Source organism: Sander vitreus, chromosome 22, assembly GCF_031162955.1.
Source record: "Sander vitreus isolate 19-12246 chromosome 22, sanVit1, whole genome shotgun sequence".
Classification (NCBI taxonomy): domain Eukaryota; kingdom Metazoa; phylum Chordata; class Actinopteri; order Perciformes; family Percidae; genus Sander; species Sander vitreus.
The window spans coordinates 14,305,789-14,323,246 of record NC_135876.1 but is presented as its reverse complement, the minus strand read 5'-3'; the positions used below and the strand labels follow the sequence as shown (position 1 = coordinate 14,323,246).

At 40.6% G+C, this 17,458-nt stretch overlaps 1 protein-coding gene across 1 annotated transcript in view; it reads left to right on the top strand.

The window, feature by feature from the left end:
* Positions 1-17,458, top strand: part of c22h8orf34 (chromosome 22 C8orf34 homolog) — a 56,699-nt gene that overhangs the window by 24,906 nt on the left and 14,335 nt on the right. Inside the window, exons 8-10 of the mRNA XM_078280505.1 lie at positions 10,312-10,447; positions 14,213-14,298; positions 14,413-14,486. Coding sequence (XP_078136631.1) covers positions 10,312-10,447; positions 14,213-14,298; positions 14,413-14,486 — 296 coding nt within the window. The remainder of the gene's footprint in view (positions 1-10,311; positions 10,448-14,212; positions 14,299-14,412; positions 14,487-17,458) is intronic.

Sequence of the window (17,458 nt, the reverse complement as noted above, 5' to 3'; positions counted from 1 at the left end):
TAAGTGTCCAAACCTCTGAAGGATGAAAAGAGGTGTGTTTAGAGCCACGGTGAACACAAAACATATTGCATAATATCCACTGGGAGGCAGGAAAGCAGCACTAGTTTGTCATACTATGTAACAACTACAATGTTTGTAAGAGAATAAGATGCGTAATAAAAGCAGGCTTAGAAGATACAAAGAAAGTTAGCAGCTAATCCCCATTTCCATATTGAGCAGAAGGGTTTTGCAGTTTGGGTGTCCTTTTGCCAGCACCTGGGTAAGGAGCTTATGAGAGAACAATAAGATCCTCTTGGAATGGTTTACAGTGCTGCTAGCCAAGGTTGTCTAGATTGAATGCAATTATAAAAACCAAAGACATGGCTTAAGGTTGACTTGTTTTGTTCAGATTGTTCCAAAAAGAGAAAATAAAATCAGCTTAGAGGCTAAGTCTTATTGATTCTTTAGCTGCTCTCAGGGATGGGTCTGTGTTTTCCCAGTTGTTTTCATTAGTTCTGCGCTTAATATTTGCCACAGTCAAAACCATATTGAAAATGATATGACTCACATGTTGTTGTAGAGCCATGGAAAATGTCAAGATTCGAGCTTTCGCTGGGCGGTTAGACCACAGATTTTATACTGATCTGAAATAAGAAACAAGCTGGGTTCAGTGTGTGGGGAGAAACACCCTGTTTTTGGCCTTGCAGTGTTATTTTATGGTAAGTTAATGAGACGAGTTAGCCAGTTCCCGCTGTAAAGTTACTGGTCTCGTCATCCTTAGTGGAAGTATTCCATTTCAGAAACATACTCTTTGAATTCTCAACATTAACTTTTGTGAATATGGGAATAGAATAAGTGTTATTTACATGACTGTAGGCACTGACAAATAATAATTACAGTAAATGTATATCATCTACTCTGTAGCAAAATAAACTCAAGAATTTATTTTGAAACAGGAGAGAAGGTAAGAGTAGCATTACCCACTCTTGCTGATTCACAGTGACAGTGAGGATTTGACAGGGACAGGATGAGAGCATAATCAAGCTATGTCTGATCTTTGATACACATAGAATAAATCTCTGTATGGTGGATGAGTTACAATGCCTGCGTGTGGCTCTTTTGTTTGAGTATGTGAGTACGATACAATAGTTTTAATACAAAGAAGAGTAGGTTAGGGAAAGAGAGCCAATCTTTACCACCCTGAAATTGAAGTGAGAAATGTTCTATGTTAGGTCATCTACTGCATATAGACCCCTTGCCTCTGAGGGTGGTTAAAGTCTTGGCCTTTCAACTCATAGAAGCCTGAACATTTACTTAGTCCTACTAAATTACTTGCTGTGGTGAAAGAGCAAAGCTGTTATTAGCTTTATGGCAGATAGGAATGACAAATTTGTTGTGACGACTTTTACAAATGGCCCCCTTAAGATTCTTGCCATATATTTGGCATTTCCTGTGAGAAAGATCTAACAGCAATGATGAAAACCAGAGGTGGAAGCGAGGGGGGAAAAAAAAACAAAAGTAGCAATAGGCCAAACTTCATTGTAAAATGATTATATTACAAGTAAAGAACCTGTATTTATCAATATTACTTTAATGATGATGTGTAAGGTATTTCTTAGCCATGCTAATGGCATGACATTGGTGAACCCCTAACCTTTCATCTAGCGCCACCAGTAGGTCAAAGTTTTGACTCATCCTGTGAAATATCTCAACAATATATGCTACTTCAATTTGTCCAGTGTTTTGGTTTGTGACCAAATATCTGCAAAACGAATGCCATTCGCACCAGTTTCAGTTGTACTTTGTTTTTAGTGCTAATTAGCAACATGCTAAACTGAAAGGGTGAACATAGTTAATATTATACCTTACCTACTAACCTTAACATCAGCATGTTAGCATGCTGAGGTTAGCCTTTAGCAGTGCCTAGGTACCAGCTGGTTATTGGTAAACTAAAACATTTTTTAAAATATTATTGTTTAAAATATTTTTAGTAAACCTATAACTAAATAAAAACTAAAACCTTCAAGGAAAAACTGAACTGAAACTATATTGCCAGGTTAAAAAAATAATAAAAATTAAGTAAAAACGAAAGTAAATCATCTCAGTTTTAGTTTTTTAGCTATAATAATATTTTTTACGTTGGGTAGATTAAGCAACGCAGTGTATTTTTTTTTAACTAATCAGCATGGTAACTAGTAGTAAAACTGTCAAATGTAGTGCAGCAAAAAATAGTAAATAAAACGCCACTTAGTCCACCATTGTTGAGAACATTCTAAATATCATTCAACTTTGTGTGGTAATGTAACCTGTAGTATGTGTACATCCCTGCGTGTGTCTGAATGGACTGATTGCAGTGCTAACATGGCTAAGAGCTGCCTGTTTGTCCTTTGCCTAAGGCCAACATTCAGACTGCCAGAGTTGGCAGACAAGGCACGCACTTCCTGACGCCAGCAGCACCTCCCCCCACACACACACACACACACACACACACACACACACACACACACACTCCCATTGCCCCCTTCATCCTTGCCCAAACAACTAGAGACACAACAGTTGCCCTGGGAACAATGTAAACCAACAACAACCCAACTGTATCATTATGGTGGATTGAAAAAATGAGAGGTGGATGAGGACATGTGTGTGTGCGTGGTGTGAGTTGCTTCAGCACTAAATCTTTCACTTGATGTAGAAGCTTGAAAGGGCCGGGTTCACCTCTAAAGGTTTCGCCCGCCTGATGGTGAAAAGAATGTCTCCAGTAAAAGTCTTAACTGCGCCCAATTTGCCGCCTGTGAAAGTCTCTATGGTGCCGATGGATACGCTAATCGAGAGGCAAATGGCTGTGGTATTATGGTGGTATTACTGGAAGCAATTACCAATGGGCAAGTAGGCTGCTGTGATCATACCATAAATCTAACAGTAGTCATTACGCACAGCATGGCCTAATACCGGCCAGCGTACGTATCTCCGGTGTGCGCTGTAGATGAACTGAGCAGGTTCTCTGAATGGAAGGGAGCTGAATGGACACAAGGATGATGTATTGTGGCTCCTGTAGCCAGACAGAAGCAACATATGGTAGATAGAAATACAAGGATGATATCTGTAGTGTTATGTAGAATGACAGATAAAAGACTTGTGTGAATGGGTGCATTGTGTTATCATAAGTTAATCGGCTAACACAGTGCTGTGTGTAGCTTAATCTAAAAGGATAAAAGTCAAATACAAAAAATAAGTTACATCACTTTTCTCTGGCTCCTCCGCTGCAAGATCAAGATTTAAGAGACAAATGGATAAGTTATAGACTTGATGTCATTATACGTGTGTGTGTGTGTGTTTCTATGTGTTTATCACAAACAAACGGGGAAACAATGAAGATGAAATATAGACCTCTAAACTCAAAGGAGATAATTGCTTAAACTACATCAACCTATCATCCCTTCACTCATGTTAACATGTTTGTTTTATTAAAATAAATTGCTCTTCTATCATTATCATCATCTCCCTAGACTCTTCTTGTACAGGCACATTTCAGTTTGATGGATTATTTTTTTTCTTTTAAAAGTGATTAAAATCATTATTTTGAACTGTAGATGGCAGCCTTGATCCTGGCAGACAGCTGTCTTGATATATTTACTGCGTAATACATTTTTATACAAAATCTTCTTAAAGCTCAAACTATAATTCAACTACATATTGCATTACATGCTCAAGTCACTTTTCCAACTACAATGACTGATATTGTTGCATCAATACATCAGGCTCTGCTGTGTCTAGAGTGACGTTCTAATCTCTGTAATATTTGCGGTTAGAAAGTGACTGAGAGGAGGTTTGCACCAAGGTCTGCGATAAGACTTTCCACAGGCCTCAGAGCTGTGATGTTACCCTGCTTATGTGTGTCCCCATCTGATTCTGATCAGGGTTTTTTTTACTGCTGCAGTCAGAGTCGTGGAGCCTAACAGGCATATTTTTAGGCCAGAAGTGGAGGAGGGTGCTATTGAAAGCCGAGACATAATTATGAAATGTAACTTGGAATATTGTTTTTATTACAAAGCCAAACAAATGCGTCTCTGCAGCAACTCACATCAAAGATGTCTGTGTGACGACTAACCGCCGAGTGGAGGCTTTGGTGCTCAAAGCTTAATGAAAAGCAAATGCTGGTTGTATGTGTGAGGGCAACGAAAGTGTGAGGTCTGCAAGTGTCACTGTACTGTATGTGTCGGGTTGAGTATGTGCCGTGTGCCTTTTTATCTATATGTTGCTCACACATGTGGGTCTCTGTTTGAGTGAGTGGAGCTTTAGACTGTACAAGGCATATATCACTTAAAGATTATTAATTACAGCCCAGTGTTTCAGTATGTGGTGGGGCGCCGTCACTGCTCATGAAAGAATGGAAAATTCAATTATTTCGCTTTAGATGAGACACAATAACTCGCAGCCTTTGATGAAATGCTTTGGATTTGGTGCGGAGGGTGATGAAGTGTGTGTGCGTGTCTCCCTGCTCCACGTGTGGGGTAGTGCTTTAGATGATTCCCCCACATACATCTGTCAACGTATAATCCAAGAAGGTGTATATTAAGTTATTTGTGAAACCAATGTGCTAATTATGACTTTTCAGCCCTATGAAGAGCAGCAAAGAGCCAGTCAGTCCGTCTCTGTCTAAACAAAATAAATTACATGGAAACTTGGAGAGAGGAGCACACAAACACTTTCTGTGCGCTATGCTCTGTTCCTTTCCGGCTTTACTGTGAGTGAGTGATTGCGGCACGGAATTCTTCATCGCTCAGGCCTTTTGTTGGGATTGCATCGCTCGAATAGTTTCCATTTCTCTCTCCCCTCCCTCCACCTATCCCCAGTGCAGACCCATTTCATTTATCTGCCATGTCTCATCGTTAGACAGGGGGTGCACGCATGGCTGCCCCGGTGCCCAGGGAGTGAAATGTGACGGGGCTGACAAACGGGCGAGTGTGGACAGACATTTGTTGTGTCTAGACAGAGGCCTGGGAGGCTGTCATGGTCTCGGGGTAAGCTGGTCTCATGGGAGACGCACTGTAAACGTATCATGGTGGCATTGTGTGGGAGGCATGCTGGGTTCTATTGTGAACACAGAGTGTATGCACTCAGTCATATGTGTTTGACTAAGCAGACACGAAAGAGAAAAGAGCACTTCTATGTGAGCATGGATTTTGGAATACGCTCATGAAAAGACAGCTAGGTGTCAAGGTTAAGTTAGTTTTTTAGAAGTCTAGGTTATATAATGTATAACAGTTGATTCAACATAATTTAATTTACTACATTTAAAGTAGAGTAGATCTGCTACACATTGAAATATATTCGATTAAACGGTGCACTCTACTCTGAAATATCAGTTTGTTCGAGACCACAAAAATCGATTTAGAAATAAGAAATTATTTCTGCAGTCATATTTAGGTAGACTGGGTAAACCCAGCCCGATCTGCTGGCGATTTGATTTCGCACTGCAGCTCAGGCTAGAAACCTGTACGTTTATCTATCCTGCTTCCGTTACAAATTTGCAGGAACCAATCACAAACTGGCTTATCTACCTGGCGTGCTATTGGCGGGTTTAATACGATGACGACAGAGAAGCGACCAAGCAGCTTTTTGTTTACATTCAACAAGCCGGCCACCAATTTATTTAATTTATTTTAATTTATTAATTTTACTGTCTATGCCACCGACGTGCAGCACTCCATGGCAGCAACCCCAGTGTTGGAAAGGATACTTTCAAAACGTATTCTGTTACAGAATACATGCCCAAAATGTAATTTGTAACGTGTTACGTTACTCAATCTAAGTAACGTATTCTGAATACTTGGATTACTTCCACATTGAATTGCATTTTATAAGTGTAGGAATGCGGCCATCACATACAGCTTACTAAACGGGCCTTTTCTGGTGTCTTTTTCTATTCCATCTGGCTGAATGTGTACCTCAACAAGCAGATAGATTGTTGTATTTGTAGTCCCAAACTGCATACTACAAAAATCTAACTGCAGTCTAAGCTTGGTTGGTTGCTGGCAAGCAGAGGTTGCACTGCAGTTGTATTTTGTTCTCCCTGTTCTTTCTTTAATGTGAAATGTTTGAATTTCCAAGATAGAAACGCATTCCTTCCCTGGCTCTGTTGTGCCGGTTCCGACTCCATTGTGACTGATCACGCAAATAGCTAATTTTTTCGTTTTCATATTGAGGCTTCTGGGAAATGCATGGAGTTGCCTTCATTTATTCAGAGAGTGAATAAACTCGTGAAACAGAAATATCATCATGTAATCCATTGATTTCAACAATGTAGCTGTATTCTAAATACCAACTATTTAAATTGTAACTAACGGAATACAGTTACTCATAATTTGTATTCTGAATACATAATGCCGGTACATGTATTCCGTTACTCCCCAACACTGAGCAACCCGTTGATTCCGCTGTCGCTGCTACGTCACCCGGATCGTTGGTCTGATTGGTTGAAGGACTATCCAATTGCGTACAGTCATTTGAACTATGCCCGTTGATCACGCCTCTTGTGCAGTAGAAAATACAGAGCAGACTCCCCAGACTAATGTTCAATCTTAAAAGATTGAGCTTAGTCTGGTGATAGCCAGACTAATATTTAGGCTCATTGTGATACAATTTGAGCATATGCGTCACAATGTGCATGTATGTAAAAGCAGTCATTTACAATGCTAACGCCCAAACCCCAACCAGTGAGGCACATATTTATTACTTTAGCAGGCCATCCTCAGAGTGTGGTGTCAACACAGAAATCTGTAGCCTCTCCCTCCCCAGTAGAAAGTTTAGAGTTAGGTTCATCCTCATGGAAGGCTCACATGGCTAAAATTCTGACTGCTGTTGCACAGATGAAGTGCTGCACTTACTCCTATAGTCTGCACATGGAGAAACAAGATGATTTTAAAGGTATTGACAGTAAGCAGCAACAGTACACCGGGGTAGTAGTTTGGAGCCTAAGTGCACCTTTACAGTAGTTGTAACCTTTTTAAGAAACTCCTCTGTATCCACAAACAAGCATACACATGCAAAAACCAGTTAGTCTGACTAGGAGTTACTATCTTCCCTTTTCATTTGCATCTGTGACTGTTGATATTATCTGGAAATGGTATCCTATCTTCTCCATATGGCAAAAAGGAGGAACCATTGCAAGTGTGGAACAAATCGTTTTAGCACGACATTTTGTGACTCTTTGCTACGTGTTTCAACCTCTGCAACATTTCATTCAGACACGGTCTAATCTGTTTTCTGTATGGGATGCACTCCAGACAAAGGCTTTTGTTCACTTCAACAATTTCCAAAACACAAAGCGGTAGGTGAGGTGACAAGCAGCTGTGTACACAGAAGTCATGTTCTCTTTCAGGGTCAGAGCCGCTCGCTGTTATTCGTTTGCTATTTCATGCAAGCTGCAGCCTCGCAAGTGAACGTTTCCAAGTGTCAAGTAATGATTTGTATCCCAGGCTATGACCCAGAGAATATCTGGCATACAGCATTAGTCAGTCGCCAAAAAAAAGGAAATGGTTAGAAGTGGGATTGGACTAAGAGAAAAGAGGAAAAGGTAAAGGCCCAAACTCGAGCAGTTCCCACGACCAGCTAATTGCTGGTGGCTCTCTCTGTCCCCACCCCCTCCAGTGCATACCGTGATGAATGGGACACTTAATATTGCCCTGCTTAAGGGTATTACTGGAATGTATCTGTCCTCCACATAACACTAAAACAACTCATTCTTAGACGGCCTGGACACGATGTGAGTGACATGACTGATGTCAATGATCAACGTGAGAAAAGCAGGACACTTCCTGACTTTGTTAAATGTCTTGAATAGACATATTGATTTAGATCTTTTGCCAACAGTTTTTGGTGTTAAACACTATAATGTAGGCGGAACTACTGTAGTTAACCCTTGTGTTTTCCTCGGGTCAAATTTGACCCGTTTTCAAAGTTTTTTTATATCAGTAATATGGGTTTATTTCAACCAAATTGCCCAAAAATAACATAGATGCATGAATGTACGTTATCTGGAACCCAGACAACGTTCTTTACAGGTAAAATTAATGCTTACTTTCATTGCATTTTGGGTGTTCAGTTTTATAGCATTTGAAAAAAATTTGTCTGTGATCCACTCAACACCCTCTGATCTTAACTATTAGTCAAAATAATTCACAATTTCTGCTTTGTTTTGACTCAAAAATTAGGTATGTCGTAAAAATTAGGTTTATTGACCATGAATAAAAAAAGCGTTGAAGTACGTGACGTGTCATTTTTGACACATCTGAAAAAGCACCAAAAAATGTAATTTTGACCCCGAAAGAAAAGTTCATGGTCGACGGGAAGACAAAACAAAGGGTTAAGAGTACAACATGATAACATTCGTCAGTTTGGTGGCATTAAGGGTCATTACTTATTGATCGGTGGTTTTATTTACTTTCTACATGTACATCAATCTGCTAATTGACGGGGTTTTTTTTAGACTAAAATGTAAGAGGAAAAGACGAGGGAACACCAAAGTCAGTAGAAATCATCATTTGAGGACCATGAATGTCTGCACAAAACTTAATGGTGATTCTCCTAATAGTTAAGATATTTCATTGTGGATGAAGGTCCAGTGAGCCACACTGCTACCATGGATAAATGCACACAAAAAAACATGCAGACTTCACATTCATCTATTGCTATTATTTGTGCTTGTTTGTTTGCTTAAAAACCCAAAATCAATTAACATAAGACCGCTGAGCGTATTGCGTCAGGATATAGTGACAAATTAGTGGATGAGATGGAAGCAATGCGTTTTAAACGTCTCATCAGAATGATTTCCTGACACCCAAAGGAGCCTGGGGGGATTTTCTGGCTCTGCGCCATGCTGATGGATGGAGGGAGAGAGTTCTCATGAGCAAGTGTCATCCAATCTAATCCAGGTGATTAGTCATGCATTCTCCTCTTTCAAGGTATGAAACATATTTGTCCCCCCCCAAACCAAGGGCCAGGTAATGTGATCCTTAAGTGAGAAGTTTCACTGTTTCAAATGACTAGATGCACACATACAAAGACAGGCACACTGTACTGTATGTACAAGAGCAGAAACAATGGCAGCGAGCGGGGAGAATACACTGCATATCCTGAAGGCGACACCCCCTTCCCCCCGGTTATTGGCAAAGCTCCTAAATTCTTCTGGTCTGATGGGAAGAGCGGGACAAATATTGTTATGGTGACGGGTCAAAATGTTCTGCGTGATTCAACATGTGTTAAAAAAACTTGACCAGCAAACCTAACCAAGTAAGAGTGCAGACACCCACTCACTATTCATTCTCATAACACGGAAAGTACTGCAATATGTTTTATCTCTTGAGGATGCACTCAAAACCAAAATAGTCTGGCTGATTCAGACTCTCCTCTTTGATCCTTAGTAATATTTAACGAACCGTTGACTCCATGTTATTCTACTTCCCTGCTTTCGCAAGTCTTGTTATTGCCGTGATTTATGCTTGCTTTCTCCATCATGCTAGTGCAGTGTCTATTAAAGAAACATGTATCTGTGTCTTGATGTTGAACAATTTGTTTCTTGGATATGTTGGCTGAAAATCCTTTTTAGTCTTGTATAACAGCCAAACTTCAAACTTTATAATTGTTCCATGTAAAGAGGACTTCATCGCCAGCTGTATGTTAAGATAAAGCCGATTCCTTAGAATAGAGAGGGAAGGCAGACCAAAGGAAAGTTTATTTAACATGAGGAAATGGGACCTCTACATGTTACCTGTCTGTATGTAAGCATGTTCACTTATAACTGTTGTGGCTGCAGAGACAAACGGAGTAAAAGGTTACGATGAACAATACTGGCGTGTCTGAAACATATTGACTTCTTTAGAGAGTCAGAGGGAAGAGGGATCCGTGTGTGTGTGCTCAGTATTTGCTCTGGAGGACACAGGGATAGATCAGACGAAACCCAACTTTCCAGCTCTGTCTTACCACTCATTTTTCCCCGCTGACTTCATTGTTCTTTGTCCCCTTTCACCCTCAGCTTGTTCACGTACCCTTCCTGTTTCTGTGCCACCATGATGTGATCACTGTAATCGACTCTTCCCCATCACTCTTCATAACAAAGAGTTTTGTGTTGATGATGCAAGTGTGTGTGTGTGGAGAATGTTTGTTTATTTACTGTGATGCGCTTGCTTGCATCTTTGGCTCTAAGCAGACTGTCATCAACGGGCATCATATTGACAAGAGAGAGACCAAAGTATGATTAACGACTGTCCTTTCTCTCTTGTTTTCTCTTTCCTCTGTCCCTCTTTGTGTTTCTTTGGCTCCCTCCCCCCTCAGAGGACCTGGATGACCTGCGGATGGAGGGTGTGACGGGCTTGGCTCCATCCGGCAGTAAGTTCAGCCAGGGACGCAGCTCCTATCATACTGAACCGCAGGCCAAAGTTACACTCAACATCTGCTCTAGGTGTGCCAGGTAAATGTTTCCACCTTCTCTTATCTGGTGACTTGGAGAGAGAGATTGTGTTTTAAACAGCACAGTTCTGTAGAAATAGTTCAACATTTTGGGAAATTATTTTATTTGCCTTTTTGCCGAGAGTTAGATGAATAGATGGATACCATCTGGATAATCATGTCTGTCTGGTAAATATACGACTACAGCCAGCAGCCGGTTGGCTTAGCTAATCATACTGGACAAACTTTCAGCAACAAAGCAAATAAGTGTATTTTCCAAAACGTCAAGCTGTTGCTCTAAGGCTTTAAATTATATGAATTCAAATACATTTTAGCTACTGTACGTTTTTGGTTATTGTAATCTGTTTTGTTTCTTTCCATCATTCTCAGAACAGAGAATAATATCATATCTGAAGTGCATTCCGGTGTTGCTTGTTTTCACAAATCAGCCCGAGCACTGATAATCATCTCCATTATCACCCTTTCGCTCGTTATCACAGTTTTTCTCTTCTGACACATTTCCTGTTCCCCCTGATCCTCAGCATCAGTGTAGTGCTCACGTTTCTGAGTGTTGGGTATGATACCACAGGACAGGTGTGGGCAGGACTCTTCCTTGATGCCAGTCAGAGATAAACAGGTATCTGTTCGATGAGACGCCGGGCACACATCTGCCTGCACGGCCTCCTCTGTTTGGGGTTTGGAATTTGTTTGTTTCCTACTCTTCTTTCATTCACGCTGCTTATCAGTTTCGCTCTACGCACAGGCTGCGGGATGTTGTCAGAGGTTCTGCAGCAGGATGAATGGTATCAGTGGATTTTTTGCAGGCAGTTTATTGACTGGATTTTTTAAGTAAATAGTTTATACCTTTTGGCTTATCATTGAGTCCCCGGGTCGGATCAGCGGCAGAGCAAAGCAGCATCTGTATCTGGAGTCGTTCTTGGCTCATTGCGCTCAACTTTTTTTTGTGACTGAAATGTCAGACATCTGTTCTCCTTCTCTGTATTCCTTTCTCCTTCTGGTTCGATCCAAATTCTTGCTTCGTCCCTTATAACCTGACCACAAAATCCTCCCCAAGTTTTATTGGCGTAGGAGTCATGGTCTTTCATAGTCACTCTTGGTGAGTGTTAGGGTCATAAACAGATCACTAAGCTGGAAAAGTGTTGCACACATGGTATGCCTTTTGTGCTATTCTGGAGACACGGAATTCTGAAATTAGGAGTGTTGGTCACATATTCATGAATCCACACATGAAACGTGCATGCATGTCCTTGCACGCATACACATATAATGCCTCTGTGAACAGGGAGTGGAGGCAGAGGTCAGGGAGCAAGTAAGGAGAAGGACAGTCCTAACAGAGACTTTATGCTGTGTGCATTAGCACTCTGTCTTGATGGGATTACCAGAAACACCTTTCAAACATGGCTCAATATGGGGCCAACCTTTAAAACTGACTCCTCAGAACACTAACACATGTGGCACAGTTGGTGCCCTTGTGTTTCACACCTGGAGACAGACCTACTGTACAGATGTGGCCTTGCTGATGTTTGAAACTTAGTTTTTTGGTTTTTTTACAGTTAGTTTTGTGTAAAGTTAAGGCTCGAGAAGATTAAGTGGATTCTTTGTGATATTATAGAACTCTCACAAAGAGAGGGTTGACCCTGTATGGATCTGTGAACACTGACCCAAACATTCCTCACATACCCGTCACCTCTGAGGCAAACACATGAGATTCCTGCTCCTTTTTTCCTGCATGTGAGCTCTTTTTTGGGTCAGTCAGGTCCAGCTGTCTGTGCATTACACTTTTGTTGCATGCACGCTGTATTCGCTACCCTTGGTTGTCTAAGCGGTCAAATGAGACTGAGCCACTTCACTTTACCATCTACCACCCAAAGCCAAGGAGAGGTGACGCTGACTTTCACACCCACAGTGTGAAGGCCACAACAAAATGTTTTAATTTCCAGCAGCACCCCTTTATGTTACCGTGTTCACGATCCACCTGTAATGTGACAGGCCGAGTACATAAGAAGTAAATGAATTACTGTAGACTAAAACTACACAATAATAATAATAATAATAAATATATCTATCTATCACACAGACAAAGATTACATTGTAATGTGTATGTTATCTTTATTGCATAATGACGTAATCACTTTGCTTTCTTTTGAGCCGGCTGACCCCAAGCTGAAATATTTCCCAGCCTTTAGACACCTTCCTCAGCCATTGTCCTTTTCCCTTGCTTCTGTCCAACCACTGTCCCTGCCACCACAGTCCAGTCAGCCTGTGTGGCTCCTAACCAGCTGTGGCAGGTCAGGAAACACGCCGCTTCCTTTGGCCTCTCTATTGGTCGGTTGAAGTGTAAAGTGTCGTGTGGCCTGAGTGTTGTGGGCATGTCTCTGTCTCTCGGGCTATAGCTGTGGTCACACTGGCATTTCATCCGCCTCCTTCATGCACCCGATCAGTTCTTTTAATGGCTATGTGCTCCTGCCACAAAACCTTGTGTGTGCAAACGCATCCCAGATCTTGGGCACAGTCCGGAGTTGGTGGTGCGGTCCAAGGAAATGGATAGAGCTTCACAAACCTCTTTTGGGCTTGTAGTTCTCATTAAATTAATTGCTTTCATATCAGGAATGCACTGAGGGAATGGTAGTTGGGACTTGCGGCTATGAGCAGCTTTTGTTCAGAGAATGGGAAGGCCTTGTGATAGTCATCTCGGGTACTATTAATGGTCTTTACAAAGACCATTAAAGAGAGGGAGAGACAAAGTGAAGGATGTATAAAGAAATAGAATACACTTTAAAAAGCTGTGTTCTGCTTTTACCCTCATCGTAGAGGTAGAAACCAAGAGGCCCTGCGGCTGTGACGGAATGCAGCCGCGCCATAAAAGCGCATGGATTGCTTTCCTTTGTCTTCAGTTAATGGTTGTGCCTATGACATGACATGACATGGAAATGGCATGAAGTGAAAGCATTTGGAGCTAAAGTAGTGTGTAATTACAGTAAATATGGCATGATTTACAGTCGGTAAAAATATGCTTTAGAAAAATAAATGCTGTTTAATTCCATGCGGATGTTTGAATGTGTGAATTAGTTTGAGTATAAAAGCAGTGAAAAGCCATATGCAGCATGTTTATCTTCCCGTTGAGAAGGTTTTTCAATCACCGTTTGTCTTAACCCACAGTATACTTTCCTATCTTGGCGAAACTTAAATCTTTTAGTACCCAAGGAGACAGCCAAATCTCTCAGACCCGCTTCCATTTCAGTCCAAACAGATATCATTGGGGGTGGAAAGCCATAGGGGCTTGGAACACATCATGATAAAGAACGATAACTGAATGATTTAAGAGGAAACCAAATCTGTGCGCCAGGTTTTTAGTTTTGTTTCATCAGTAAGTGTAAGTTCTGAAACAACGTAATTCATGCTCTATAGTATATCTGTGAATGCATTTCTTTGGTTTCAACTCAACATACTAAAGACTCTTTCAGGTTGATTTTCAGCAGGATGAGAAGCTGCGATGAAGAGAGAGGATTTGTGACTGCAAACTGACCCCCATTTCCGTCTTTTCATGGTACCATCCCAGATTTTGAGAAGAAGAGATCATAAACTCACTAAACACTTCCTTTTTGTCTCATCACCTCAGACCGATTGAGACTCTCTTGTCTTTTTGTTATCTGGCATTCGATTTCTAAACATGCATTGCAGTGTTGTGGCTGAAGAAAATGCTGATTACAGAGATGATTTAACTCGACTGCCAATGTGTACAGTAGTGTATTTGTGCTGTCTCTAGGTTGCAGGGGGACAGTCTATCAGACGGCAGATCTGAAGAAGAGCACAGGCCTTACATATCTGAACAAGCTGTACCTGACATCTCCTGTAAGCACAACACAGTTCAAATTCAAAGTTCATTATTTTTTACATTTTTGTGGTCTCACGCTCTGCTCTGTCCTTCTTTTTTTTCTTCCTGTTTGTGTGTGTTGTGTGGAGCAGCTCCATTGCCCGGGGTGGACACAGTGACAGGACGGTTTCAGGAATGCGAGGCCTTGTCTCAAGTGTCAGGCTCTGTAAGTGTCCTCCCTACATCCATCACCAAACAATTAAGATCACTTTACAGCCATCAATTACCATGTTGCTCTCTCCTCCTCAGCCTCTATTGTCCGAGACTGAGCGAAAAACCACCTCAAGCCTCTTGTTAAAAGGACAAGACCCAAGCAAAACTGATCCATCTTTATGTGGGCATTTCAGCTTACACAACAGTTGATAGTGCTGAATAAGTGAAAGAAATCTCCCTATATCACTTTGCTTCCCTCTCAGGGCAATTGTGAGATCTGAGAAGGAATAAATGAAAAGAATATCTAGTAACGTGACGACAATTGAGGTTGATTTAGAGGTTTTATATAATAGACCTAAATATTTATGGATTATAGGAGTACAAACAGTTTTGTTCAATAGCAGGCTTGCGTGATAACCTCACATGCTTCAGGGAAGAAATCTATAGAGGCCTAATGTGGTACACGCCAGACTCAGACACAGGCAGACACTCACATGCTGTTAATAAAGCAGTCAGCTAAAGACGGCAGTACCTTTTTGTATAATTTCCCCCCCCCCCCCACAAAAAAAAAGCCGATACCTCTTTTATAATTGCCCAATCTAAGTTTTAGACAAGGCTTTTTACGGCATGTTTTAAAGAAAGAAAGAAAGAGGGGTTTGGAGCCAAGGCATTGCTCCGTGTGTGGAGCAGATGCAGAGAGGCTCCAGACTAACTGGGAGCAGACCTTTAGAGACCGAAGGACCTGTTGAATCAAAGCCTGTAGTCGCAAGTCTGAGGGATTAGGCCAAATACACTAGCCACTATCTAAAAAGTAGAGGGCCTGTGCACCTTCCAACATCAAACTGCCAATCTTCTATTAATTTTCTCAAATGTTTTAATGAAAAGCGAAGGCTTGACCAGATGATAGACCGTGTCAATTTTATAACTGTCATGTCTAATTTAGAGATTTAAACGGATTAATTTAGCTTTTAGCTAAATCTGACATCCTCTTTACCACTCACCCTCACATCCATATTGAGCCACTATTTTGTAGCTGCTTATACCAAGGGACCAAAGACTCCATCTCCATAGGTTAAGCCCTGTCTGGCACGCTTAAGAATAATACTAATGTGTCCCATATGTAAACCACAAGTGCAAATGACTCCTGTCATCTACTGTAGGTAATGTGGCTGTTTTGTGCTTAATTGCTTACGTTTGGCCGTCCTTTGAAAGGCAATTGCAATTTGTAATAGCTTGTTAGTTTAACTGGCCCTTCAGGGGCTTGTGGGCCACAATCTCTAAACTTTATGGGGAAAAAAATATAATGTTTTTATGAGCTTATTTGGAAAAAAACACAATGGTTGAAGTCATACAGTATGAGCAATGACTCTGCCTCTGTAACCAATTGTTTCTATTTAAGAAAAGAAATCTACTTATGATTTATTATATCTCATGCTGCTCATGCATGCTGCAGTGTGTGTGTGTGTGTGTGTGTGTGTGTGTGTGTGTGTGTGTGTGTGTATATATATATATATATATATATATATATATATATATATATATATATATATATATATATATATATATATATATATATATAAAATTATTTGTGTTGCACTGGTTATTAATGTGAAATAAAGGATGCATGTAACCTTTTTGTTTTTTTGGTGCAGGTTTGAAAATTTTAAGTCATATTTAATTATTAGCACAATTCATCATGCATGTCTGTCGTTTAATGAAGTATGCCTTGCATTGGGCATTGCCCTGGTTTGGGCAGTAAAAGGTTGGGGATGTTGGAAAGTAAACACCGTTAATGGTTATCATTATTAGTCCGACAGGCCCCCTGCCTCTGCCAGCTCCTCTAGGTGATAATTGCCTCATAAAGGCAAATACTTTCCTAAAGCAATTGCCAGAGCAAATTCTCCAAGCAATCCTTCTATAGTTTCCTTTGTAAGTGTTAAGTGATATGTCTTAATCAAATTTATTTCGTTGTAGAGTTGTATATGTGTTACCATCATAAAATGTGCCAGTGGAAACTGTTCATTGGTATGGTAGAAAGAAGATAATTAGTGTAATGCAATGCCATGTGTACTGCATAATACAAGGCGGAGACGTTGAAATGTTTTTTGTTTTTTTTCAGGAGAATTTTGGCAGAGTTTCAGACGATACACTGTATAGCTTTTTTTATTTGGGATTTTGAAATACTTATTTATTTTGAAGGTTCTGGTTACTATTGCAACTAGTTAGAAGGCTTTTGGTTGGCAGCAGACTGTTAATATGATTGATTCAGACTGTGAGCTTTATAGCCTATGTTTATCTACAAGATTATAATTCCAATCTAGCTGCTATTCAACACTCTCTAATTTAACATTATCAGTTCTTGCAAAGAATCCTCATTTTCCCTTTACTAGTTTGCATCCCCTTTGCACTCCTATTTGGCACAACACCTACTTTTCTCTCTGGCTGTTCTTCTATGACTTGAGAGATAGACAGTATGTCAATTAACCTGTCTTTCTGATGCTTGAATAAAGGTTTAACTGTGGAATTGTCAATATCCTGTTTGCTTTTGGCTGTGCTAACTCAGTAGTTGGGCCAGTGAGCCTGTGAGCCCTGTATACAGTCCATAAAATCCATTAGGTGATTTTGCTGTGAACCAAAACAACAGGAACTCATTAAAAGTTGAGTGTTACTCCTTGTATTCCATATCCTCCAGTTGCTATGCAAGCTAGAAGGGGCTACAACAGCACAAGAAGTTGTTTGGAAAACATGCAGTATCTTTTGTATCTTACAGTTAAGTATAGTGGATCTCTCCCTGCATGTTTTGAAAGGTTGGTATTCAGTTTGATCAAAAACGGTGATGTTTTGGTCAGAATAAAAACAATCCAGTTCTACAATACTCAATGTTCTCTATCTCACACATGTGCAGATCAAATCCTTGAGCCGACAAGCTCCCATCTGCCAGGCTGTTGTCTTCTTCACTCAGACATCAACCTACCCCCACACCTG